The sequence below is a fragment of the Carassius gibelio genome, chromosome A13 (assembly GCF_023724105.1).
Source record: "Carassius gibelio isolate Cgi1373 ecotype wild population from Czech Republic chromosome A13, carGib1.2-hapl.c, whole genome shotgun sequence".
Taxonomy (NCBI): Eukaryota; Metazoa; Chordata; class Actinopteri; order Cypriniformes; family Cyprinidae; genus Carassius; species Carassius gibelio.
This window is the reverse complement of record NC_068383.1, coordinates 20,571,649-20,595,006: the sequence shown is the minus strand read 5'-3', so window position 1 is coordinate 20,595,006 and position 23,358 is coordinate 20,571,649. Positions and strand designations below refer to the sequence as shown.

The 23,358-nt window shown below is 37.9% G+C and overlaps 1 protein-coding gene across 1 annotated transcript in view; it reads left to right on the top strand.

The window, feature by feature from the left end:
* The window catches only part of plekhh2 (pleckstrin homology domain containing, family H (with MyTH4 domain) member 2), a 32,261-nt gene extending 12,088 nt beyond the window's left edge, over positions 1-20,173 (top strand). The window contains exons 3-30 of the mRNA XM_052613644.1: positions 611-673; positions 1,831-1,980; positions 2,068-2,151; positions 2,246-2,327; positions 2,555-2,758; positions 3,455-4,242; positions 4,330-4,405; positions 5,107-5,201; positions 5,375-5,546; positions 6,128-6,264; positions 6,352-6,465; positions 6,602-6,688; positions 6,794-6,952; positions 7,902-7,982; positions 8,066-8,218; positions 8,626-8,734; positions 9,939-10,051; positions 10,147-10,326; positions 10,457-10,554; positions 10,626-10,803; positions 11,928-12,083; positions 12,157-12,254; positions 12,351-12,492; positions 16,031-16,176; positions 16,265-16,394; positions 17,460-17,552; positions 17,648-17,797; positions 19,565-20,173. Of these exons, the coding sequence (XP_052469604.1) occupies positions 611-673; positions 1,831-1,980; positions 2,068-2,151; positions 2,246-2,327; positions 2,555-2,758; positions 3,455-4,242; positions 4,330-4,405; positions 5,107-5,201; positions 5,375-5,546; positions 6,128-6,264; positions 6,352-6,465; positions 6,602-6,688; positions 6,794-6,952; positions 7,902-7,982; positions 8,066-8,218; positions 8,626-8,734; positions 9,939-10,051; positions 10,147-10,326; positions 10,457-10,554; positions 10,626-10,803; positions 11,928-12,083; positions 12,157-12,254; positions 12,351-12,492; positions 16,031-16,176; positions 16,265-16,394; positions 17,460-17,552; positions 17,648-17,797; positions 19,565-19,750 (4,224 nt within the window). The 3' untranslated portion in view covers positions 19,751-20,173. The remainder of the gene's footprint in view (positions 1-610; positions 674-1,830; positions 1,981-2,067; positions 2,152-2,245; positions 2,328-2,554; positions 2,759-3,454; positions 4,243-4,329; positions 4,406-5,106; positions 5,202-5,374; positions 5,547-6,127; positions 6,265-6,351; positions 6,466-6,601; positions 6,689-6,793; positions 6,953-7,901; positions 7,983-8,065; positions 8,219-8,625; positions 8,735-9,938; positions 10,052-10,146; positions 10,327-10,456; positions 10,555-10,625; positions 10,804-11,927; positions 12,084-12,156; positions 12,255-12,350; positions 12,493-16,030; positions 16,177-16,264; positions 16,395-17,459; positions 17,553-17,647; positions 17,798-19,564) is intronic.
* Positions 20,174-23,358: the final 3,185 nt, after the last annotated feature.

Below are 23,358 nucleotides of genomic sequence, written 5' to 3'. Positions count from 1 at the left end.
TTCTGTATGTGTTTTATGGCCTTATTCAAGTGATTTAACATTTTTAGTTTTTCACTAACCACACATAACTTTTTTCTCAAAAACACAATCATGTACATACATGCATTTCACATATTATTATAGCCCAGTTTGTGCTGATTACAGTGAGATTAGACTTTAGCCATTTAGATGTTTATAAGAAACTGAAAAAAGCACAAATGTCAAGGCATGACAAAACTTGATGAAGTAATTCAGGCATAAGAAGCCCCAACTAAGTATTGAGTGCTGTACATGCTCATACTTTTCATTTTCATACTTTTTAGTTGGCCGAGATTTCTAAAAATCCTTTCTTTGTATTGGTCTTAACTTATATTCTAATTTTCTGAGATACTGAATTTGGCATTTTCCATAGTTGTCACTTATAATCATCAAAATTCAAACAAATAAGCATTTGAAATATATCAGTCTGTGTGTAATGAATGAATATAATATACAAGTTTCACTTTTTGAATGGAATTAGTGAAATAAATCAACTTTTTGATGATATTCTAATTATATGATCAGCACCTGTACATATTCATGCACAAGCACTTTTGGCCACTCTTTTATGCAGTGTTTCTCGCTCTTTCAGATGCAGCAGTTGGAGACGCAGGTGTTGGAAGCCGAGCGTCGGGCATATGAGGCCAACCAGCAGGTAAATACCAATAACTCTCTTCTGGACATCTCATCCGATTTTAGGCATGTTAAGTATTTGCACTGACAATGATTTATTTAAATTATGATTCTTTACTTGAATAGCTTACTAAATGATTTGATTATTTAGATACAATTCATAATAATGAAATAATATAACAAATGTAAATGAAAAAATTTCTTGACAAAAAAAAAAAAAAAGGCAAGACCATTATAATAGTTTTTCAAAGTTTTCCTTATTTTGCATATAATCAACTACAATGCCTCAAACATTATTATATGTCATTTTATAGGGAGTACAATGGTTAGATGACACAAAATTTTGACTACATTTAAAATATATTTTCAACAAAGCTATATTATAATGATTAATATTAATCATTCACAGTGGTTGGACACCTTGGAAATAGGCAGTATTCCTTTATTAAAGGTGCTGTATGTAAATTATGTTAGAAACAATTATTTTGGATTTGGACTGCAGTTCCCATTAAAAAACGCTATAGCTGTCAATATTACATTCTGCATCTTTAAGCTTGTTTACCAACGTTTTCTTTAAATAGGGTTATTTAACCCTAACTCTAACCCTAACCCAGATTACAACCTTCTTAGAATAGATTCATACATCTTTTAAATAGTCTCTAGTTGACTGTCGTCTATCAGAACATCTGCCATTTAGAAATGTTGGAGGGAATCTGCTTCTGAGTCTTCTCTCCAAAGCTGCCCACAGTATTGATAATATTCAAGTCAGGTGATTTGTCTGGCCAGGGCAGATGTTGGAAGTTCATCTTGGTGCTCCAACTGTCCAGGTTTAATGCTCATGACACCCTCTCTTTTTTTAGCATTGGTGTCTGTGGTTATAGTTTTAGCAGTTGCAGCTCTTTCATGGAAGTTGGTTTTGTGTAAATCTCTGTGGTCAGTTTTGTTGAAACAGGGTCCTCAGGGTGAATGTTATTAAGGTTTGCTGTCACTTTGCTGCAGTAGTTCTATGTTATCAGTGATCAATGTCCCTGTTATTATATACCATTTTCAGATTTCACCCATTTCTCTTCTTCGCTCATGAAGTCTGGTCTACAGAGTCATAATCGGGTGTTCACATTATTTTGTCCTATGCCTGTATATTGCATTTTTGATATAATAATGTAACCATTACTAACACAGGTGCAATGGATGGAAGAGCGTCTAAAGGCATTAGATATCCAGTCAAGTGATCCAGAGCTGCAGCTGTTCAGGCGCTGTCAAAATCTTCAAACGGTACTGCAGGAGAAAGACGAGCTTATAGCCATCCTAGAGCAACAGCTGGAGGAACAGGTCAGTCCCAACTCCAGTCTCCAATATCACCAGGTTTGCATCAGTAGACACAGAGGTCTATTTAAATCAATCATATTGCATCTCCAGAAACAGAACCGAATCCAAGATGCCAAGACGGTTGAAGAGAAAGCAGCTAAGATCAAAGAATGGGTAATGCGGAAGCTGAATGAGGTATGTTCATGCTGTGTGCGCGTGTGTTCTTGAAAAGGTAAATAGTTGGGGCAGAAAGTGTGTAAATGTTTGTGTTCACCAATCGCTCTTGTAGTTTGATATAGAGAATGCCTCTTTGAGAGAGATCAACCAACAACAGGAGGCTGAGATACAAGACCTGAGAAGACGACTGCAAGGTATTCATGCGTGTGATCATACAGTAGGTTAAGCTCTGGCTACTGTGTCTTCTTAATAGCATCTAACTAATTTATTCCTTCTATTTCTGCAGTATGCTGAGATTTAAGCTTGTCAAAGAAATTACTGTTGAAAATAAGTTTTTTGTTTTTATCAATGACAATGAAGACTCAATTTTTCATTTATGGAAAGGAGCTATTAAGTGTCATGTTTTTGTGTCGTGCTTTAGCCATGGAGCCCACTTTGGGTTCTGGTGGCCCAGTGCAGCCCAGTGTGGGTGAGGCCCAGCGGCTCAGCAGTCTGACATTTGGCTGTTTCCAAATCAGAGGGAAGAGCCCTCAGGTACTGACGGGCCCTGAGCCGGTCCAGAAGAGCGTCAGCACGCTGCCGGATCGTGAGCCCACACAGACAGACCGCAGGAGACCCTCTGCTGGTCAGAAGACTGATATGAAATCTGTAGCTGTTTGACTAAAAGTTCATGGATCTGTTGAGTTTGACTGAGATGTAACCAGGCTGGAAAGAAATTAAGAAGTTAAAACTTTTATTTAGCAAAGACACATTCAATTGATCAATTGACAATAAATACTTTTACATTTTTGCAAAAATAAAGTTCAAATAAATGCATTTGTATCATGGTACCCATGAAAATATTAAGCAGCATAACTTTTAATCACTAATAATAATAAGAATATTTCTTATACAGGAAAAAAAGCATATTAGAATGCTTTCTGAAGGATCATGTGACCCATGTATGTCAGGAATAAATTACATTTAGAATGTATTAAAACAGAACTTCAGTTGAGAAGCCATCGTTTTGATCCACCAATTTCTATAGATGTTTAAATGATGCAGAATGACAGCAAAACACAGTAACAGTGTGATTCATGTTTTAGATTCATAAGAGTTATTGGTTCAAGAAATATACTGCATTAATTGTGTGACAATTGCATTTTGACTCACTACATGAACCACTCAAATGTCTGATTCATTGAAATGGATGACTTGTGATTAGCATAACTTTAACTGAGCTTTGACTTGAAGTCACAGAAGTCTTAATGCTTTTAATATATCAAGTGCCTACTATATGTATTCCTATATTTACCAAGTCTGTGTGTTTGGTCTGATCCAGATTCTGGAATGAAACGAGATTGTCCAGAAACAGAGTGTGTTGGTCGTTGCTCTAAGGCGGGATCGGAGGACGAGGTGGACTCGCTGTCCTGTGGTGTCTCCTCTATCCTTTCCAACTCTGTCTCTGAAGGAGAGAGGAGTCTGTTTGGAGGTTTGCGTTTCAGTCGACCCGCCAGTGAGACGTACCACACAGCCTCAGACGACAGCAGCTCGCTGTTTGACGATGATATGCAGCGTGTGGAGTACTCCAGACTCTGCCTACCTGACACCACGAGCCCTTCAAAAAGAGACAGCGAGAAGGTGGACACAGAGGATGGATCCTCAGATGAGCTGAATAAGCGCTTCCAGTCACAATGTCTTGATTCCTCGTCATCCTCCAGTGACACAAACACTCCCAGCCCCATATTAACTCCAGCTCTAACACCAAAGCGGCCCACTCCATCACGAGACTCCCAAGACACCCCAGCCTCCCCCAAACAGCCCAGACTGCGTAATCCAAATGCATTTACTGTTAGTTTGGCATTGGCTAAAAAGCATCTGAGTCAGCCTCCACTGTACAGTGAAGCCGCCCATGGGCGGACACGAAACGCTTTCAGCATGCTACGTCCTCTACGGCCTCAGGAAACAGACATGGACCAGGAGAAAAAGATGGAGACTGGTGGAAGAGAATGTGTGCCTGATGTGCCTCCAGCAGAGGTGCCACCCGAGGAGCCCGAAACACTCGACGCCTCTGCACTCGTGCCCGGGAGTAAACCTCCGACCCCTCCACTGCACAGACTGCCCTCTTGGGTGAGTCATGCCACGAATAGTCCAGCTAATATGAACTTCTGACGTTTCGGTTCATGTGGTAAACTTGTGATTTCATGTTATCCGCAGGAGAGCAGAATATATGCCGTGGCAAAATCTGGAATTCGTCTGTCAGAGACGTCGTGTACAGATGTAGCTAATAAAGGTGCGTTTAGATTGTGTTTTTGCACATATTCTCAATCCCGCTGCCCTTCACTGATCTCTCTTCGGTCATGAACTGCATTTTATTTTCATAGTGTTTTTTTTAATTTTTTTTATCAAAAACATCATTTAGAAGTAAAAGGCTATTTTCTATCCTTTTTGCCACTTTTCTGCAGAACAGTCTGTTTTTATAGGTAGGACGCATTCAAGACTCTGAAATAAACTGCTGAAATAAACAGTTTTGAAGATCACGGGAAATTTGATTTCTTGATTAATGATGCCTTTAAGGAAAATTCCAAACTTATGTTATGGATTTCTGTCCATGGGGCCTTTTCTCGTTTCCAGGGTTCTCAGAAGCAGACGTTGTCATAGTTTGTTAAACGTCTATAGTTATGAATGGAAACTACAACAAATATATATTTGATGCTCCCGTTTTTGCAAAAAAAAAAATAAAAAAATACAATAGCATTTTTATGGCATTTGCATGTTCCTCTTATCTGCTATAACCCTTCTGATTTTAGGATTTATATTTTTAGTTTATGCTTATGGAATCGAGTTTGGCCAGTGATTGTTGAATGTAAATGTCAGTCCAGGACCAACAAACTAATCAAGGAACATTTCCTAATTGTCCAAATCATATTGTGCCTTTACTTAAAGCCAACATTCATTCACCTTTACTGAAAATGTCCAATCCTCTTCTTCCAGACTCCTCCCACTCATCCTCATGCCCCGCCTACATGCTCTACACATCCCTCATCTACAGAAACACAAGCACACCTGTCTTCACCATACTCAAAGGGGTACGAACCTGCGTGTGTGTGTCCGTGTGTGTGTGTGTGTCTCACCATAAGACCATGTTTCTCAGCAGTGTTTTTAGTGTCAAAATGACATGAGTCTGCACAACTATCAGTAATAGTAGGAAATCTTTTAATGACATTTTTATGAATGCAGCATTTGTTTTTTACTCACACAGAAGGCGACTTTGTTAAGAAACGGCCAGTTCTCTGAGGAGTCGTCTAGTTCTGAGGAGGAGGACAGTTCGGAGGAGTGTCAGTCTAACTCTGGAGAGGAGGAACGCTCCCAGACGTCTGAATCAGAGTCACACCAGATGAGCAGCCATGAAAGCCCCCGCTCCCTTAAGAGAGGTACACACGTCATGTGATGGGGTGTAGATCAGTGTTAGTGACCAGGAACCTGCCAGGTCCAACCCTGAAAGTAGCAATTTATCACCACTATACCACTGAGCAAGAACCTCAACCATATTGTGTAATAAATACAAGTTGCTCTAAAATATGTATACTTTATGAGTGTAATCTCTATAAAATTAGAAGTATTGTGAAGGACTGGGGAATTCATGGAGAAGTCAATAAAAATTTGTTGGTTACAAGTGGTGGAAAAGGATTTACAAAATAGTCCTTATGGTTTCCACGATGCAGAATCCAGTCATAAAAACTAAGTTAGTTAATAGTTTTATTAAGTTTTATTTCACTTTTAATGATGAGAAATTTGGCCTTGGCAACTAGCTATATTAACATTTTTAAGTTAATTTTTTCTTATATTTTATTTCAGTTCAAGTTTATTTTAAGTAGCATACATTTGAACATACACATGAAGAGAATCCAGAAAAATTCAAATGGAACACAGAGAATTTGGGTAAAAATAATAGATTTTATAGGTCCCAAAACACATATGCTGACTGAATGTGTTGTGGTTTTTTTTTTTTCAGCTGTGTCACTGTCTTCTGTGACATCTGAGAGCGACTATGCCATCCCTCCTGATGCTTACTCCACTGACACTGAGTGCTCTGAACCTGAAAACAAACTCCCAAAGACCTGCTCTTCCAGCACGGACAACGGCAAGAGTGTAAGACCCGTGTTCACACACACACACACACACACACACACGCACACACACATGTGCCAGACCAAACGAGAATGTGTCGTGTTCCAGGAGTCTATGGAGAAGTCTGGATACCTGCTCAAGATGGTCAAGACGTGGATGAAAACGTGGAAGAGGCACTGGTTCGTTCTGAAGGACGGGGAGCTTCTCTACTACAAATCACCAGTCAGTTTAACTCATGTATCTCATTTGAGTTTCGTTTTTCCGTTTTATTCCTTGTTTCTTTAATGAATGATTTTTCCTTTTTTCCTTATTACTTTGTGTTCTGCGTTTCCTGTGGTTCTTTGATCTTCTTTCATAGAGCGACGTGATCCGTAAACCCCAAGGTCAGATTGAGCTGAATGCGTGCAGCACTATAGCACGTGGTGAAGGCAAACAGATGCTTCAGGTAAAGCGCGTGTGTGTGTGTGTGTGTGTGAGAGAGAGAGAGAGTTTGTTGATACGTCTGAGATTATTTCACATGGCTGTCCGTGTTAATGTTGTGTCCCTTCAGGTGGTGACAGGTAAGAGTGTGTGCAGTCTGAAGGCAGATTCCCCAAACCTGCTGGAGGAGTGGCTGAGGGTCCTGCAGAGCATCCTGAGAGTCAAAGCTGCCAGTCCGCTCTTCACTCACCCTGACACACGGCCCATTATGAAAGGACATCTGACCAAGGTATACTGTAGAAAGGAAATTATCCGCTTATCTCTTATCCTCACTAAGGTTGCCTGTCATTTATTTAAAAATACAGTGATTCAGCAATATTGTGAAATGTTATTGTAATTTAAATGAGCTGTTTCTATTTGAATATATTTATATATATATATATTTTTTCAGGATTCTTTAATGAATGGAAAGTTTGAAAGAACACAATTTACTTGAATGTTTTAGTGTCACTTCTGAACAATTTGATGCAAAATTATTTTAATTAAACTGTGCATTCAAAAAAAAAAAAAAAAAACTTTCAACAGTTGTGTAATTTTATAAAATTTCTATTTATTACATTCTCTGTTGTCCAAAATGATAATTTTTCATTGCTGCTGTTTTATGGAGTGTATTGTTCAGAATGGTTTACTGTGAATATTATTGCTGAAAATATTGCAGTATATTGGAAAATATCATGTATGTAATATATTAGGCATATATTCTTATATATATTTATTTTTTCCAATATATTGCAATATATTGAAAGCGGCAATCGTTTGTATATTTTGCAATATATTATATAATATATGTATCATCAATATATTATTAAATGTATTCAAATATATAAAATATTAGAAAATAAAAAGGGAAAATAATATATTACAATATATCACAATATTTTTTTTTTTAATATATTGGTAAATATATTTTCCTTTCGTAAGGGATAATACTAAATATTAAATAATTTAAATACAAATATGTTGTTTTTCTACTCAGAATTCGAAAAACAGGTTCCTTCAGTGATAATATGCCCAATACAGTGATCAACTTAAATAATTTTTTTTTTTTTTCCTTTGTTGTCACTTGTTTAATCTCTGTATGTAAACTTACTTTAATAAATCATTACACCTTGAGAGATAAGAGTGATAATTGTAACTGTTATAACTGTTTGTAACATGTTTGTCTCTGGCTCTTTTAGGTGAAGCCTGGCTACTCTAAGCATGTGTGGTGTGAGCTGTTTGCGAAGACTCTCTACTATTTCAGAAATCAAGAGGACAAGGTCTTCTGTCTCATTAAATCACAGTCATCCTGCACAGGACTTCGGTATGTGTCCATGCACTGATGTTGTATTTCCCTACCCAGTTTCCTCTGGGTCAGATCAAACTGTGGGAGGCTCGTGTGGAGGAAGTGCAGAAGTCATGTGACGTAGCTGAAGTCTCTGCTCAGTACACCCTCTCCATTCTGTCAGTGAGTCAGGACCCGACGTACCTGCTCACCGACTCGCCTCATGAGAAGGTAGGCGAGCCGTATTGAATAATATTGAAACAGAAACACAACTGATGTGCATCCCTTTTGAAAAAGACATGCACATTGTATTGAATGTGTACTACTGAAGTGGGTCAAAAAGTGCTCATATGAATTGCATTTAATATCAATTTAAACTTGCAGAATTTGTATTTAATTGTAAATTACGTTCAGTTAATTGTCTGAAAACATTATAGTGAGTTTGCACTTAATTATATTATTTCAATGTGTTTTATTTCCATAGTATTCATGCGTTTAGTATGTCTACTACTTTTTAACAAAGTAATTTTAATTTCATCGCAGCACAGAAAAAGGAATCTATTCAGAGATAATGTGAAATGTTTGGGTAGTTCATGATGAAATGAAGCGTCATTGTCGTTTGTGTTCCTGTCCTGTAGACGGCCTGGCTGTTCCACCTGTCTGTGGCCGCGGGCACCGCAGTGGGGCAGGTGGGGACTGAGTTCGAGCAGCTGGTTGGTAAACTGCACAGCACTGAGGGAGATCCAGGTGAAAGGCTCACATCTGCAGGCATTACATATATTACATTGTGGTGTCTCCCATCAGTCTCATAAAGTATACGCCACCTGTCGACTCGTGGGAAATGAATCCCTGTGTGTCATTAAAAAATAATGAAGCAGGAATCACTGTGATTGGCTCCCAGAAAAAAAAAAAAATTAATATGAATTCTTACAATGAAGACTATGCTGTATTATTTTACATTCAGTTCTTACATTTCTGGCTGTTAGCTGTTTACTTTAGACTTGCATAAAAAAAAACATAAAGCACTGTTTTTTCTATTGCATTTGTCCTTTGCTTTTATTATAAAAAAATGTTTTTTACTAATATTAATAAAATCTATAAATAAATCAGTCATATTAAAGTTTTGGTCCTGTGGCCCACTCCTAATCGTGGTCTAATCCTTGTTTCTGGTTTCTCTTTCTAATAAACCTTGCATAGGGTTAGTCACTCAATTAATTATCTTTTGCTTCCTTCCCACGCTTCTGAATTATGTTGCATAAGTCTTAAATGTTGCATAAGTTTTAAAAGGTATTAAATTGAAGTCAATGATTTCTTTATGTACCCTGCAAAAGTAGCACCGGTTTCAGTTAGCCGGATGTCAGCTAATATACAGTACAGGCATATTTATAATGAATACACAGTTTAGTTATGCCACGCTCTAAATATTTTATTGTGTAGTTGAAATTGTTATGAAAAATATTCTTTAAAATTGTTATTCTTAACCTTTATTCAGTAAATGATGAACAACTGGAAAAGTTGTACATTGGTTAAAAAGCAAAGGAAAGAACATACAGCTCTTGCCACGTCTTCAAATAAGGTTTGGATAATGGTAGGCATAGTTGTTTAAGTTTAAGCGTATCTTTTTCTTTTCTCATTTTCATGCAGTTGCATAAACTATAAGCCAACAAGACTGTAATGTAAAAAAGATGCAGTAACTAAGTGGTTTATTCAGCTGCTTATAGCCAAGCATTTGTGCTGTGGTAAATTGTAAATGAAAGCACTGTGGCGTTTGGGTGTGCCGCTTGAGGCCGAGACTGATATGACATTATGTTGTTAAAATATGAGCATGGCAAGCATTATATCATAAATTCAGTTTATTCCAAAACTTGTTTACTTCAACCCCATGCTGCACTTTTAAACTGTAGCTATATACAAACAAGTTAATGTCCATATTTGTCCCGTTGTTTCTCAGGATCTCTGCTCTGGAGACACCCGACGCTGTGCTTCACTAAAGAAGGACTGTCATCTCCTCTCACCACCCTTCCTTCACAGGCTCTACAGACTGAAGCCATCAAGCTCTTTAAGGTTATACGGCTTTGTTTATTACACATTTGGAGGGAATAACCCACACAAAAAAAAAAAAACAGGCAGAAACCCTCCTTTTCCTCTCATATTTACAGATATGTCAGCTCTTCATAAACGTGGCCATAGACACTCCAGCTATAGATTATCACGTGACTCTTGCCCAGTGTGCTCTACAAGTGTGTCTCACCCATCCAGAGCTGCAGAACGAGATCTACTGCCAGCTTATCAAACAGACACGCAGGGGGCAGCCCCACGAACCGCCGGAAACCCTGCAGGTCAGATGATACGTGTGACGTGAAGACACAGCACTAGAGGGAGCCATTGCTTTTGGCTCGTGTCTGTATTCACCTTGAGATCGAAGCCACAAGGTGATGTCTTGACTTGTTTCCGTGTGTTGTAACACAGGGATGGCAGTTCCTGGCTCTGTGTGTCGGTCTGTTCCTGCCCACACCCCCGATTCTGTGGTTTCTGCAGGTTCACCTCCAAAGACATGGAGATTTGAGGTAAATCGAAATTAATATTCCTGGAAGCCCATCCCACAGTCGCTCAGTCTCTGCCCTCTGTCTGTTCCCAGGACGGAAGTGGGAAAGTATGCCATTTACTGTCAGCGCTCCCTGGAGCGGACGCAGCAGAAGGGAGATCGGCAGGCCCGATCGTCAAGAACCGAGATCCTGTCAATTTTACTCAGAAACCCTTATCATCACTCTTTGCCCTTCAGCGTGCCTGTACACTTCCTTAACAACACCTACCAGGTGCACACATATGCAAAAGAGGCTTGTGATGAGAGAAAAGTTTGTTTAGAAATGAACAGTCTGTCATTATTTACTCATCTTGATGTTCTCCTACATCTTCATGCAGCTCTTTTCAATAATATCGAGCAAAAAGGACCAAATAATATCGAGCAAAAATATCTATGAAACTTTTATAAAAAATAGTAAATAGTTGATTTTAATTGTGTGCTATATTCCAAGTCATCTGAGATATTTGATGGATGACTTAAAACTGTTTTGTTGTGTATCTTAATGAATCATTGTGTGCTTTTCCTGTAGCTTGAATGGTAATGCATGAGGTTAACAACAACAACGTCTTGGGTTCGCTATCCAGGAAATGCAAAATCAGCATCTGCAAAATGCATAGATTTATAGAAAACAGCTGCGTAATGATTCTTTAAAAAGGATTCCCAAGGTCATATAAAACGTAGACATATTTTTAATGTATTCAAATATAAAGAGAATTATTTACAGTGAATATGTATTTTTTTTTAAAGCTGGGTCTTCTAAGAGCTTAATGGACGGTTCATTTTTCAAATGTGCTAGACTACTTCAAAGGTTTAGGTTCTGTACGTGATTCTTTTGTTGTTTGGTTTGTTTGTTTTTAAATCTTTTTGATCTCTTCTCCTCACCAAGGCTGCATTTATTTGATCGAAAATACAGTAGAAACAACAATGCCGTGAAATATTTTAACAATTTAAAACATCTGTTTTCTATTTTGAAATATTTTAAAATGTAATTTATTCCTGTGATGCAAAGCTGAATTTTCAGTATCATTACTACTATCATTTTTTTTCTGGATTATTTGAAACAGTTATTAAAATATATTTATTTTCTCTTTGCAGTCACTTTTAATCAATTTAGATTAAATAGACATGAAAAACTGGTGACAGTGATAAATGTAACTGGTAATCAGATAAATGTATTGCCAAAATGTGCAGGAATCAGATGTTCTTATTGTTTATATTCCATGGAACAAAAATAAATTTAGAACATCATGAAGGTGGATGAATTTTAATTTTGGGTGAATGGTTTCTTTCGATATGAAAACAACCAACAGGTAATTCACCATCTGTCTGTCTAAGCTAACAGTCTTTGTGTGTCAGGTTGTTAGTTTTGATGCTTCAACAACAGTGGAGGAGTTTCAGAGTCGGCTGAACCAGGACACAGGCATGAGGAAAACTGCTCAGTCTGGTTTCAGCCTTTATTCTGATGACCCCACTGACAAAGACCTGGAGCACTGTCTTCAGGGAAACCTGAAGGTCAGACACAAAACATTCTTGTTATTTTAGAAACTCTACTTTTTTATCTTAACAAAATGTGCTGTGTCCTCAGATCTGTGACATTATTTCCAAATGGGAGCAGGCCTCGAAGGAGCAGCACACAGGGAAGTCAGAGAACGCCAGGACGGTGAAGCTCACTTATAAGAACCGGTAGAGAGCAGACTCTTAAACAGAACATAAGCAAGATGCCTTGATGATCTCCAAAAGGCTGTAATTTGTGACTAACTCTTAGTTTGTTTCCTCTAGGTTATACTTCTCTCAGCAGATGAGAGGGGAGACCGAGAGAGAGCGTTTGCTTCTGGCATACCAAACTAATGAGGAAATTACAGCTGGTCACTTCCCTGTTAACAAAGAGCTTGCTTTAGAAATGGCGGCCCTGCTTGCTCAGGTACACAGTGGTGCTCCTCAGAATATTAGTGCATCTCACAGAGCTGTCAAGATCATGTTCAGGGTATATTTTCCTCTCTTTATCATTGAGTTAAACTCTACGACGTACTTCTGGTTGCCGTGGAATCAGCCATGGTAACCTACGCTATCCAGAGGTTCTCTCTCAAAAACCCGTGGCGAATGTGTGCTGTAACACTATGCGACTTGCTCACTTCAACACGAGGTCAATAAACAATAAAACGGCACTTATCACTGACACTATCCTTGACAAACGAAAATTTACATTCTCTGTCTCAGTGAAACTTGGCATAAAGACAATGACTACCTTAATTTGAACATGTGTTCCCCATCTGGATATAAATATATTGACGTGCCTCGAGCTTCGGGTAAGGGTGGTGACTTGGCTGCAATATTTGTATCAAATATATCAATCGATATTATTGATGCTCCTACCGTTGCATCATTTGAATGTATGGTTTTTAAAGTCAATGGTGCTGCACCTGTTCTAGTGCTGCTCATTTATCGTCCACCAAAACCTAATCCTTTGTTTTTTTCTGAGTTTACTGAGTTGCTGACACTTCTTAGTCCACTCTGTCCATCTATGGTCTTGACTGGTGATGTCAATTTCCATATTGATAATCCAAACTGTGTCAAAACTGCTACCTTTTTGGACATTTTGGATGGTTTTGACTTTAAACAGCATGTTAATTTTCCGACCCATAGGCTGGGCCATATGTTGGATGTGGTATGTTCTGCTAGTGTTGGTATCCAATCTCTGGATAGTATCGACATGAGTATAAGTGACCATAGACTTATTACCTTTGACATGAATGTTACGTCTTCATGATCTATTTCTGAGCTCACTATCAAATTCCGTAAAATCAAGCACATGGACTTCACTCTTTTTTCGACTTTTGTCTCTGGGCTTCCCAATACTAACTCTGTGGAGCACTATAATTCCATGCTTTCCTCACTTTTGGATGAGTTCGCACCTGTGCGAGAATGGCTTGTTACTTTTAGGAAACCCTGTCCATGGTTTACCCCGGATTTACGTTTAATGAAAGCTGCCGGAAGACAATTAGAACGGCAGTACAAAAAATCTGGCCTGACGGTGCACAGGCTTCTTTACACTGAACAACAGTCTGCTTACCATTCTGCTTTGAATACTGCACGAAAGAGCTACTATTCAAGCATCATTGGTAACGCTTCAACAAATTCTAAATCACTGTTTAAGACTGTTGACAATCTTCTCAAACCAACTAAAGCTGTTGTTCATTCCTCTGTTGAAGAGTCTAATAAGTTTCTTCATTATTTCACTGATAAGGTTGAGGGTATATATAGCACTTTAAATACCATCACTCCTCTTGAGCTAGTTAATATCCAGCCTTCAACTTCCCAACTACTACCTTTTCAAACTTTGAAATGGTCGGAGATGATTTTATTATACGTACAGTGAAGTCCATGAACTCTACAACCAGTATTTTAGATCCGGTTCCCTGCTCGGTCATCATGAACTGCCTTGCATCAATCTGCCCTGTTATGACTTCAATTGTGAACTTGTCATTGACTTCTGGAATTGTTCCTCCAGAACTAAAAATAGCTGCCATTACACCAGTCCCTAAGAAGACTGGTTGTGATGTATCTGATTTATCCAATTACAGGCCGATTTCTAACCTCCCATTCTTGGCTAAAGTTCTTGAGCGTGTTGTGGCTGTTCAGTTAAATAATCACCTAGCTCTGAACAGTCTCTTTGAACCTTTTCAATCTGGGTTCGGAAGAGGGCATAGTACTGAAACCGCTTTAATTGGGGTCGTAAATTATCTTCTTATCACGGCGGATTCCGGTGCATGCAGTATTTTGGTCTTATTAGACCTCAGTGCTGCTTTTGACACTATATGTCACTCTCTTCTGCTTGACAGGCTGGAAAATTGGTTGGGTCTTTCTGGAGCTGTCATCAATTGGTTTCGGTCTTATTTAACAAATCGTGCCCAGTTTGTTGGCTTGGGTAACTACAAATCAGATACTGTGCCTGTTCGACAGGGAGTTCATCAGGGTTCAGTATTGGGTCCAATATTATTTAATATTTATATGCTTCCACTTGGGCAGATCATTAGGAAACATGGTCTTGGGTATCACTGCTATGTGGATGATACGCAGATTTACATCACCCTAATCCTGATGTCCATTGCTCATTAATAGATTTGCGTGGTTGTTTAGCAGAGATCAGTATCCGGATGCATAACAACTTCCTGAAGCTGAATGGCTCCATAACTGAACTGATGCAGATTGGTACAGTTGCAGCTACTCGTAAGGCCGAGCAGATCAGTTTGATTGATGATTCCTGTACGGTAATCCCCACTTCACAGGTGCGAAATCTTGGTGTCATTTTTGATCCACAATTATCATTTGAAGCACACATAAAACACATCTCTAAAACTGCATTTTCCACCTGAGAAACATAGCTCGACTTAGACCTTTTCTCTCTTTTGCAGACACAGAAAGGCTTATACATGCCTTCATAACAACTAGGTTAGATTATTGTAATGCCTTGTTCTCTGGCCTTCCAGCTAAATCGTTGAGCAAGCTTCAGTATGTACAAAATTCTGCCGCTCGTGTGCTTACTTGTACTTCTCCTCGTGAACACATTAGACTGGTTCTTTCACAATTACACTGGCTTCCCGTAAATGCGAGAATTGATTTTAAAATTCTTATTTTAACATACAAGGCACTTCATGGGACTACACCTGAGTATCTTTGTGAACTCATAAGTCCTTATATTCCATCATGCTCTCTTCGCTCTACTAACTCTCTTTCACTTCACCAGCCATCATGTAAGCTAAAGACCATTGGGGAAAGAGCCTTTTCATATAAAGCCCCTAAGCTATGGAATGTACTTCCTCTGCACGTCAGAAATGCACCAACGTTGGGTGATTTTAAAAAGTTGATTAAGTCACATTTATTCAAGACTGTCTTTCTTTAATGAATTGTTGTATTGCTTTTGGTGTTTTGTTTTATTTTATTTATTACTTTATTACTGTAGCGCTTTGGGTTTATGAGAACGCATTACAAATAAAATGTATTATTATTATAATTATTATTATTATTATTATTATTATTAAAATTATTATTATTATTAAAAAGCCTTCTACATATCTTTAACCTCACACACTCTCATCTGACACATCGACCACAGCGACACATCTTAACTTTCTTCTACGGATGTATACATAAAAAAAACGTTATTAAATCTGAGCCTAACTACCAAAACTTGAGCTTTTTTTCTTTGGAGATGCTGTAAGCAATTGATTTTAGATAGGAATGGGATGGGAATCAAACAGAATTGACATAGTATGTTTCTAAAAGGACACATCATTTTCATTTCCATAATGAAACACAAACGCACATAACAATAATGATAATTTTGGGAGAAATGTGCTTAATTGTCAGAGAAATAATGTCATTATTTAAAATAACTTAATGGTCCTAATATAAGATCATTTAACCAATTAAATTTTTTTTTTTTTTTTTTTGTCATGCAGGTGGATTTTGGGGACTTTGAGCGTCCATTTTGTAGTCCAGGTGCTTCAGGAGCTGCACAGACTAAGTCTAACCAGACTCTAAAACAGGTTTTAGAGCGCTTCTACCCGAAACATTACCGACACACCTGCACCGAGGAACAGATGAGGTATTTATGCCTCCTGTGACATGCACTCAAGTATGAACACACAGAATCTGTTTGGCCATCTTACGCACGTCCACACATACGTTCTCAGGCTGTTGCTGCAGAGGCTCTCGACACGATGGGCTTCTCTGAGGGGTCGGAGTTCATCAGAGTGCGTACGAATCTACCTGACAGTGGCTCGCAAGTGGTCATTTTTTGGAGCCAAACTATTTGAGGCTGAGGTGAGTGTCCCTCTAAAGGCTAAAGGTGATGTGTACAATTTCTTCTATATTTAAATACTCAAATAAGTCTCATTATTGTTTCTTAAAGGGGGGGTGAAATGCTCGTTTTCACTCAATATCCTGTTAATCTTTAGTACCTATAGAGTAGTACTGCATCCTTCATAACTCCAAAAAGTATTTAGTTTTATTATATTCATAAGAGAAAGATACCGATTTTTCCCGGAAAAACACGAGCGCCTGGAGGCGTGACGTGTGGGCGGAGCTAAAGAATCACGAGCGCCAGTTGCGTTGAGAGCGTTTGGAAGCTGTGACAGCTGTGAAGGCTGAAACTGAACGAGAGCAGCAGCAGCAAGGACTCGCTCCGAGCGGGGCTCGAACCCGGGTCTCCGGCATGGGAGGCGGACGCACTAACAAGGAGGCAGAGATATTTGAAGCAGTTTTACTCACCGCCTGCGGTTCCAACACACGATCGTGACCCTTTTTCGTTGGGACTGCATTATCCTTAAGAAATAAACGATACGCAAATCCGTCGTCAAACTGGGCTTTGTTTGTAAAACAAGCATTTTAGAAATGCAGGGAACAAACACAAACACTTGCACAACTCCGTTGATGCTCTGTAAAAATAAACTCCATCCACTGGTCCCTTAATGCTGTTTTTTCTTTGGTAATCTGTGCAGGGTTGTCTTGCCCTGGCAACCAAAAACACACTCCTTTTGTGACATTTCGCGACGCTCTCGCTCTGATCAGTGAATGCCTGTTGTTCTCTCAGTGCTCTGCTATACGGGAGCGCGCGCTCTTCCAGCAAACATGCCCTTAGGACCTATGTAAGGAAATTCCACTCCATCTAACGTCACACAGAGCCATACTCAAAAAAAACTTTCCGAAACTTGTGACAAACCGGAAGGAGTATTTTTGGAACAGAAATACTCCTTCAAACGTACAACTTAATTTTTGAAACTTTGTCCATGTTTAGCATGGGGATCCAACTCTTTAACAGTGTAAAAAACTCAGTATGCATGAAATAGCATTTCACCCCCCCTTTAATCTCACTTTTTATCCTTGTAGAGAAAGCCTGTATCTCAGTCTCCACAGAAGAACGTGCGTGTTTGGCTGGCGGTGCATGAAGATGGAGTCAGCATGCTAGAGTTCAACTCTGTAGTAAGTGAACACATTCTCTGCAGTTTCGTGTTATTTCAAAACACTTAATATTGTTAGTGAAGAGTGAAGATGAGTTTTCGCCATGTGTTTTCTAGAAAGTCCTTGCATCCTACCCTTATAAAAGCATTGTGACATTTGGAGCATGTGGTCAGGACTTTATGCTGGTAGTAACTCTGAGTTCTGGCACCAGCACATCCAAAGATAAATCTACAGAGAAGCATCTGTTTGCTATGGCCCCGTCAAAGGTAGGTACTGTGTTCTCTTAAATGAGTCTTTTTGTTTTTGTTGTTGTGGAAATTACAACTGTGGAACACTTGAAATAATCAGATTTTACTTTACAAATGTAAAATACAAATCTTTTTTACAAATTAAATGGACGGTTAAGACAGCTGACTTCACTGTGTGAACCTCTCTCTCTCTCTCTCTCTCTCTCTCTCTCTCAGTCTCTCTCACACACACGAGACACTCAAACCAATAACATTACTAAACTAATAACAAAACATACTTACAGTAGCTGATTCAGAAGCACCAGATTGTAGTAGCAAAGTCAGAATTACCTCCTCATGGTCATCCATAAAATGCATTTCTGTTCTGTTGCAAGTAACCTTAAAGATTTCAAACTTTCAAAAGCCCAAATAAAGTGCTTGATGTCTCTCTGACATGGCTTCTTCAGCACTAACTGTGGTTACTGAAACCATGCCTTCTTTCTTTGCGTGAACATTTGAGCGGCATTACGCAAATTTTTCCACATAGTGACGTAGACATGTGGGGTGTGTTTGAATGAGCCATTTCAGGGGGACGTGGCAGTTTTAACTTTGATAAAGAATAACTCTTTGGATTTGAGACTTTAGTCTTTACAACTTTACAGATCTTCTTCATGCACCAAGAGCTTGAAGCACTCCAAAGAGAAAGAAGAAATTGAAATCGCATCATATGATCTCTTTAATACTTTTTTAAAATGTATTTAGACTTTTTATTTAATGCGATTATGCACACATTTTAATAAAGCCAAAACCGTTTTTGTCACAAGTAAATATGTTCATTGACCTGAGACATAACACACAAGACACTCTTTTTCGTGGCGTATTTGTGTAATATGAAGAAATTGCCACTGAAGAAATTGTTTTTGTTTTGAACTTTCTGTTCAACTAAAGGTATAGTTCACCCAAAAATAACAATTATATCATCCTTTACTCACCCTGTACTTGTTTCAAGCCAAATAGTTGATGGTAGCCATTGACTTCCATAGAATTTTTTTTCTTCCATACTACAATGGCTACCGTCAACTGTTAGCAACATTCTCCAGAATATCTTCTTTTGTGATCAATACAGGTGGGAACAAGTGGAGTTAATGAGTAAATAGTGATGAGCAAATATGAGGAAATAATTAAACATTTTTGGGTAGAGTATCCTTTTAAGAATGTTGTTGTGGGAGGGGTCTGTACAGTGCCACAGGAAAGTTTGTGAACCCCTTGGAGAATCTGTGGAAATGTGAGTAATTTTAACAAAACAAGAGAGATCATACAAAATGCATGTTATTTTTAGGACTGTCCTGTTATTTTAAGTACTTTTGGAATTTGAAGATAAAGGTAAATTGCACTTAATTTGTCTTCCAGGAAACATGCAAGTATCATCTGTTGCTCCCAAAGGGCAGTACTAAATGGAAACACACACACACACACACACACACACACACACACACACACATATATATATATATATATATCAACAAAATAAGAAAAAGTTGGACATCTTCATCCTGTTCAAAAGTTTTCACCCCCTGGCTCTTAATGCATTAGTGTACTTCCTATTCTCTTTTACACACACAGAAACACACCAAAGTACACAGACTGATGAGTCCTTCTATTTGCTGTGTATAAACATTAGATGATGTCATCTAACCATCTGACATTTCATACGCTTCTAGAGAATTGAAATCCCACAACAGCAAACAATCTAGTTCATTTTTCAAAGCGTGAACAGCATTTCTCTGCTTTCTTTGTGTTGTTCAGGTTCGAGACATGACGTTTCTCATAAGCAGCTACATTAACTGCACACAACAACAAAAAGCAGCAGCGCACCACCTTTCGGCCCCAGCCCTGCTGCTGGCTCTGTCTGGAGAGGTGAAGAACAAGGATTCGAGGAGCAAGTCTCCTCCAGCCGCCTGCAGACCCAGCAAAGCACCCACCCTCCTTTAAGTGGACCGTACAGTATGTGGTGGTGTTCACTCAGGATATACAGTATGTCAGTCCACTCCCAGGCTAGTGTCCAAAACCATATTTACAATATACTGTTTCACAATCTGGAAATGAAATGAGAGACACATCTCTTTAATCATCAAATACTTCCTGTTGGGACTGAGGGTGACATGGCTGACAGTAGTTCTCAACATTAAAGTGGGTGAGATCTCATGAACATGTCATGTTCCACCCCGTTAATAACACAAAATAATGAAAATGACTATTATTATTGTTTTGTTTGTGACATTTTATGACATTTTCCACCAAATGGTCATTAACATATTTTGTCCAGACATTGTACTTTGTGAGTTTTGTAATGCACATCCTCATCTCCATTTTCATATATATATATATATATATATATATATATATATATATATATATATTATAAAAATCCACAATACTGTACAAAACACTGTTTAATTTATTAATTTATGTTGATTTTCATAAGTAGACAGTCTTTTTTAGAGTATTGTTGTTTTTTAATTTTAATTATGCATCATTGCAATGTAATTTTTAGTTGAAATGTGCATTATTGTCATGAAAATGTGAAAGGATTTTAATTTGTCCATAAGCCAACAATAATACTATTAATAACTTTGATTTGGGTGTGAAATATGAACAGAACTGTTCGCTAAAACTTTTCTTGAGATTCACCCAGACACTTGGGTTTAGTTTTTAGGCAATTCATCTCAAATATAAATTCAAAACACTATGTGAACACGTTTCCTTCTATCATTATATGAAGCACACAACATATGTAGGTCATGCATTGTTGAGAGATGAGCTGGCTTGCTGATGTGACTCAGAATGATCGTGGGATCGCAGAATGTGTAGCTCTAGAGTTATGTAAATGTCCACACTGAAATCTCATCTCACGCTAGCATGTTGAAGCATGTAGAAAGAATGTAAGGATTATGATAAAAGCAGGAAGTCCGTTACTAAAAAAACATGTGTGGTCTTTAGAAGTCAACATGGAGTTTACTGTAAGATGGCTGGGGTGTTTTGAGTGCGTGTTGTACTGGTTTACTGAACATGGGGTGTGTGATTTGTACAGAGATTCACTGCAGGACAAAAAAAAACTGGAAGGTTTTGTTTTGTTTTGAGAAGCAAATCATCATAGTGTATGACAGATAATGTCATAGCAAATTGTATTTATTCATTTCTAAAGCGTAGTTTGTATAATTATTATCTATTATACAGCTTTAAATAAATGCTCTTATTCAAAAAGGAAATTTTTAATTTATATATACATCTATTTTTTTTTTTTAGTAGATATATATTTTGGTTGAAAGAAATTCATTCAAGTGCACTTCTGTTTAAATGTTTGGGGTCAGTAATCTCTTATGCTCACCCAGGGTGCATTTATTTAATCAAAAATAAAGTAAAAAAAAAAATATATAGTAATGTTGTATTATTACAACATTTAAAATAAAGGTTTTCTATTTTAAATTATTTTAAAATGCAATTTATTCCTGTAATGCAAAGCTGTATTTTCAGCATCATTACTCCAGTCTTCAGTGTCACATGCTCCTTCAGAAATCAGTATAATATGCTGATTTGCTTTTCAATAAACATTTATTATCATTATCAATGTTAAATACTGTTATACTGCTTCATATTTTGTGGAAACCGTGATTCTTTGATAAACAGAAAGTTAAAAATAACAACATTCATTTAAAGTGGGAATATTTTCTAACATTAGAAATATCCTATTTATCACTTTTGGATCAATTTAATGTGTCCTTGCTGAATAAAAATACGTATTTTATTTCAAACTTTTGAACAGCGGGGCATCTATAATACAGTACATGCACTTCTTATGAATACAGCACAGATTCAGCAAATTATGACTGCATGCCAAGTTTTTTTTTTTTTTTTTATGTCGAGGATATGAATGATTGTTTGGTCTGCCATCAGTGTTCTGATGATGCAAACTCATTTTGCATATTACTCAAATGACTGTTTTGTTTTGTTGCCTCGGTTGCCACTCTTTCTTAATTTCCCAATCCAGTGAAATTAAAAACTGGATATTCTCCCCATGTCACAAGCTCCTACTTGACACAACATTGTTTTTATATGAGCATTTCTTCTTGTTCTAATAGCAGACTGCCTCACATCATTGCATTGATTAAAATCCATATATCACTTATGCTATGTTACATGGAACCATTCGCCCTTCGAATAATATTGTAGCCTAACAAGTTTAGTCATTCTCTACCTCCTGTGTTTACCAGCTCTGACTCATATTATTGTTACAGCAGGAATGCCGAGTATCTAGTGATCGACATAAACACCTGATGAAAACTACGATGACTTCTCTACTCTAAAGCCAAAGATGTAACAAAAACTTCCAAATATTGACTTGATTGATAGGAATTGAGTGATTTTTAGTGTACTGCTATTTGCACATTGCTTTAAATAACTCAATTATGTGATTTTGAAACACTGTTGACAATGTGAACTGGAGCACAGATGAAGGTGAACCGTCCACGTGAAAACGTCCCTCCCTACCATGGCCCACACTCTGATAGGCTTTGTTATTTGATCCCTCCTTTTCTGCCATGGAAACACAAGAGTCTGTATATGACTTCCAACTCAGGTGTGTGTGTGTGGATGGGGGAGGGCAACATGTGATCCACCCAAACCTGTCTCGACTAGTCTGAGGAACAAACGCTCGAGGCTCTTCAGGGAAACATATAGGGGAACTACACTGAAAAGGCTAAGAATTCAAGGCAAGGGTGTGCCAGCCAAAGCTATTGTTTGGAGATTTCTCTTCAAAAAAACTAAACAAAACAAAAAAGTCAGATTTAGTTTTGACTTTGTTTGGCTGCTTCCATAAAACCATGAAAAGTTCCATTAGATCACACAAAATAAATGCAGCAACATCTTTGGCAAGGTGTTTTCTGTACACGTTGTATCATGCCATTTCTACTAAAAAGTGTGGGAAAGCTTTTCATTACGAACAAATTCGTCATTCATTAATGTTCCTGTTAAAACCTGAGAAACTCTTCGAGCGAAACAGAATTGGAGTAAAAACAGCTTCCTGGTTCGTGGGAGGAGGTTGCAGTCTTTGTTAGCTGGAACTTTGCATAAGTCATACCACAATGATATAGGAACTTTGTTGCCCGAAACTTGATCAACAGGTCTGACCTGTATTTCAAACTGCTCTGCACACGGCTCTCTCACAGGTTTAATTATTAGTCTTTCTCTGCACTTGAATGATCTGCTGTTTCAAGTTAATAAATAGCCCATCTTTCGATTTTGAACAAAAAATAAAACATTTGTGGAAATGCACGTTGAAGTGCTGTAGACCCTACAGGCCCTGTATAATATAAAAACATGCTCATGTCAAAAAAAAAAAAATAATTGGATAATGCACATGCCACCACTTGTAACTCCATTTTTTCCAAGTCGATTTTCTGCTTGATATTGTAAAAACTGACATTACTGTATTGTCAATCATACCAGTTGTAGTGCAAACAGTTTTACCGTTTACTGCATGCTACCAATGAATCAGAAGTCTCACATTTACAGGAAGTATTTTTGCAGTGCGTAATTAAATG